At 52.4% G+C, this 2,844-nt stretch overlaps 1 protein-coding gene across 1 annotated transcript in view; it reads right to left on the reverse strand.

Annotated features, from left to right (window-relative positions):
• Positions 1-2,841, reverse strand: part of SMC1A (structural maintenance of chromosomes 1A) — a 41,207-nt gene extending 38,366 nt beyond the window's left edge. The window contains exon 1 of the mRNA XM_053293865.1: positions 2,552-2,841. Within this exon, the coding sequence (XP_053149840.1) occupies positions 2,552-2,660 (109 nt within the window). The 5' untranslated portion in view covers positions 2,661-2,841. The remainder of the gene's footprint in view (positions 1-2,551) is intronic.
• Positions 2,842-2,844: the final 3 nt, after the last annotated feature.

The raw sequence follows: 2,844 nt of genomic DNA on the forward strand, positions 1-2,844 counted from the left end.
GGGTTGAGGGCACACAGGACTTCCTAGAAGACTTGAGACGCTGAAACAAATTGGTAGCCAGGGTAGCTCTTTCAAAATGAGTGCAATATGGTCCCGATGGGCAGCTCTGGATAAAACCCTAGCTGCCACATTTTGCACTAGCTGCAGTTTCCGAATATTCTTCAAGGGCAGCTCAACGTTCACGTAGAGTGTGTCCAGCCATGACGTGACTAAGGCATGGGTAACAGTGGCCAGATCTGCCTTCTCGAGAAAGGGATGCAGCAGCTGGCGCACTAGACAAAGCTGTGCCAAGGCACCCCTGCCCACCACCTCCACCTGAGCTTCCAAAAGCAGAGCCGGGTCCAGCAGTACTTCCAAGCTGCACAACTGGTCTTTCAAGGCGAGTGAAACCCCATCCAGAACTGGTCAAATCCCTTCATCCCAATTGGCCCTCCTACTGACCAACAACACCTCTGTCTTGTCTGGATTCAACCTCAGTTTACAACCCCATAGCCAACCCATCACTGCCTCCAGCTGCTCCCCACCCCGGCAATTCAGGACATAAGATAGGATCAGGTGATAAGGAGAGATAGTGCTGAGTGTCATCTCCATATTGCTGATAACTAGTGATATAGTTGCCAATTCAGAAGTGCAGGCACTCTCCATGACAGCCCCCATGGCCATGCCCACCCCAAAAGTCAGAGAAGCCGAGAAGTACCGGCTCTCTGTCCCTGTGCATACCCACCCCTCTTTACATCTCTGCTGATAACTCAGTCCAAGTTCCCAGATGACCTCTCCCAGAGGTTTCATATAGATTACCGTTCAATATCATGCCATGTAGAAAGATCTAGACTTGTTAGGCCTCAGGAGTTATGCAATCATTTTTACTATCCCAGGGTGCAGTGGTGTCAAAGTGACCCACCTTCAGAGGATGCTGCTGTTGCATCTCCACATGAGTCACTGCTCAAATCTTGCTCCTTTGGTGGGTAACGCATCTCTGCATTAAAGGTTACCAGAACCCTCAGTTTCTACCATTGTATAGATGCAGCAGAATTAGCCAGGAGGATGTCCATTGCCTATCTGCATTATTTCCTGCTCTGGTCTAGACCCTTCTAACCAGCCTCCAGTGGAAGGGCAGTAATAGGAATCATTCAATAATATACAGATACAGAGTCACATGCAGAATGAGCCGCTCTCAGAGAGGAGGCTGCCTGTTGGACTCCATGAACCACTACCCTAAGCAAAGCTCCTTGCAATCAGGAAGCAGAGCTGAAAACAGTGAGAGGAGAACTGGTCTTGTGGTAGCAAGCATGACTCGTCCCCTTAGCTAAGCAGGGTCTGCCCTGGTTGCATATGAATGGGAGACTACCTGTGCAAGCACTGTAAAATATTCCCCTTAAGGGATGGAGGCACTTTGGGAAGAGCATCTAGGTTCCAGGTTCCCTCCCTGGCTTCTCCAAGATAGGGCTGAGAGAGATTCCTGCCTACAACCTTGGAGAAGCCGCTGCCAGTCTGTGAAGACAATATAGAGCTAGATAGACCAATGGTCTGACTCAGTATATGGCAGTTTCCTATGTCCCTAACAGTGGCTCATGAAAAAATAAAGGGTTGGTCGGGTTCCTCTGACAGCAAGTAAGTCCTGCCTAGTTCATACTGAGGTAGTCAACCTATGGTTGGCCAATATGACTTCACACTGCAAGTGGGAGGATGACATAATGGAATGCTCCACAATATGCAATACAATCAAATAATAATCCCTCCACATAGAGAAGTATGTGTCAGAAAGAAAGGTTCTAGCTCATAGGAACATAGAAAGCTGCCTTCCACCAAGTCTGACCATTGGTCCATCTAGCTCATCTACTGTCGACTCTACACAGACTGGCAGCGGCTTCTCCGAGGCTGCAGGCAGGAGTCTCCCTCAGCCCTATCTGCAGATGCCAAGGAGTGAATCTGGGACCTTTTGCATGTAAGCATGCAGATGCTTTTCCCAGAGCAGCCCCATCTAAAGGGGATCTCTTACCGTGCTCAGGCATGTAGTCTCCCATCCAACTGCAAACCATGGCAGATCCTCCCTAGCAAAGGGGACAATTCATGCTTGCTACCACAAAACCAGTGTTGGAGTTTACCACAACAGTGAGCCTACGTCTTGCCGTGTTTCTGTACCACTCACTATTCTAGGTGGACCTCCTGACTTGAAGGAAGGGAAAAGCAGTAACTTGTGCAGAGATGCAACGGGCAACCTCAGGATTCAATCACAACTGAGGCAAAGGCACCAGCAGGGTCAACCTCCTCTCCCTCCTACTCCCAACCGAGGAAGGAGACTGTGCCGGGGGGTGGGGTGGGGCGCAGCTCCAGCCCTATGACTCGTGCAGAGACCCAGCCGTCACCTCCAAGAGGGTCAGCCAGAGCCGGGATTCGGACAGACTCTTCAAGGGAAACTCGTCGGGTTCGGGTTGGGGGGCGGGTAAGAAGCGCACTTGGCCCCCGAAGGCCCGGGAGGCCGCGATCCGGCGCCTGCCCCTTCCCCACGTCAAGACTCTCCTCCCCGCCGCCCCGCACCCGGCTGGCTTACCGGATCCATTGGGCCCGATGATGGCTGTGAAGCGCCGGAAGGGCCCGATTATTTGCCGCCCTTTGTAAGATTTGAAATTTTCGATCTCGATCAGCTTGAGGAACCCCATTTCGTGAGCCGGGAGCTGCTGAGCGGGGGGGAGGGACTGCGTGGCCCGGCGGGGCAGCTGGGCCCCTTGGCTAGGACCTCTCCGGCCCCCGTACTCGACCGCTCTAGCCCGCCTTCCACAACAAAGATGGGAGCTCAGAAACCTCGCGAGAAGAGAACTCGCAACTACACTCTTACGCGGGCAA

This window comes from Hemicordylus capensis, chromosome 2 (assembly GCF_027244095.1).
Source record: "Hemicordylus capensis ecotype Gifberg chromosome 2, rHemCap1.1.pri, whole genome shotgun sequence".
Lineage (NCBI taxonomy): Eukaryota > Metazoa > Chordata > Lepidosauria > Squamata > Cordylidae > Hemicordylus > Hemicordylus capensis.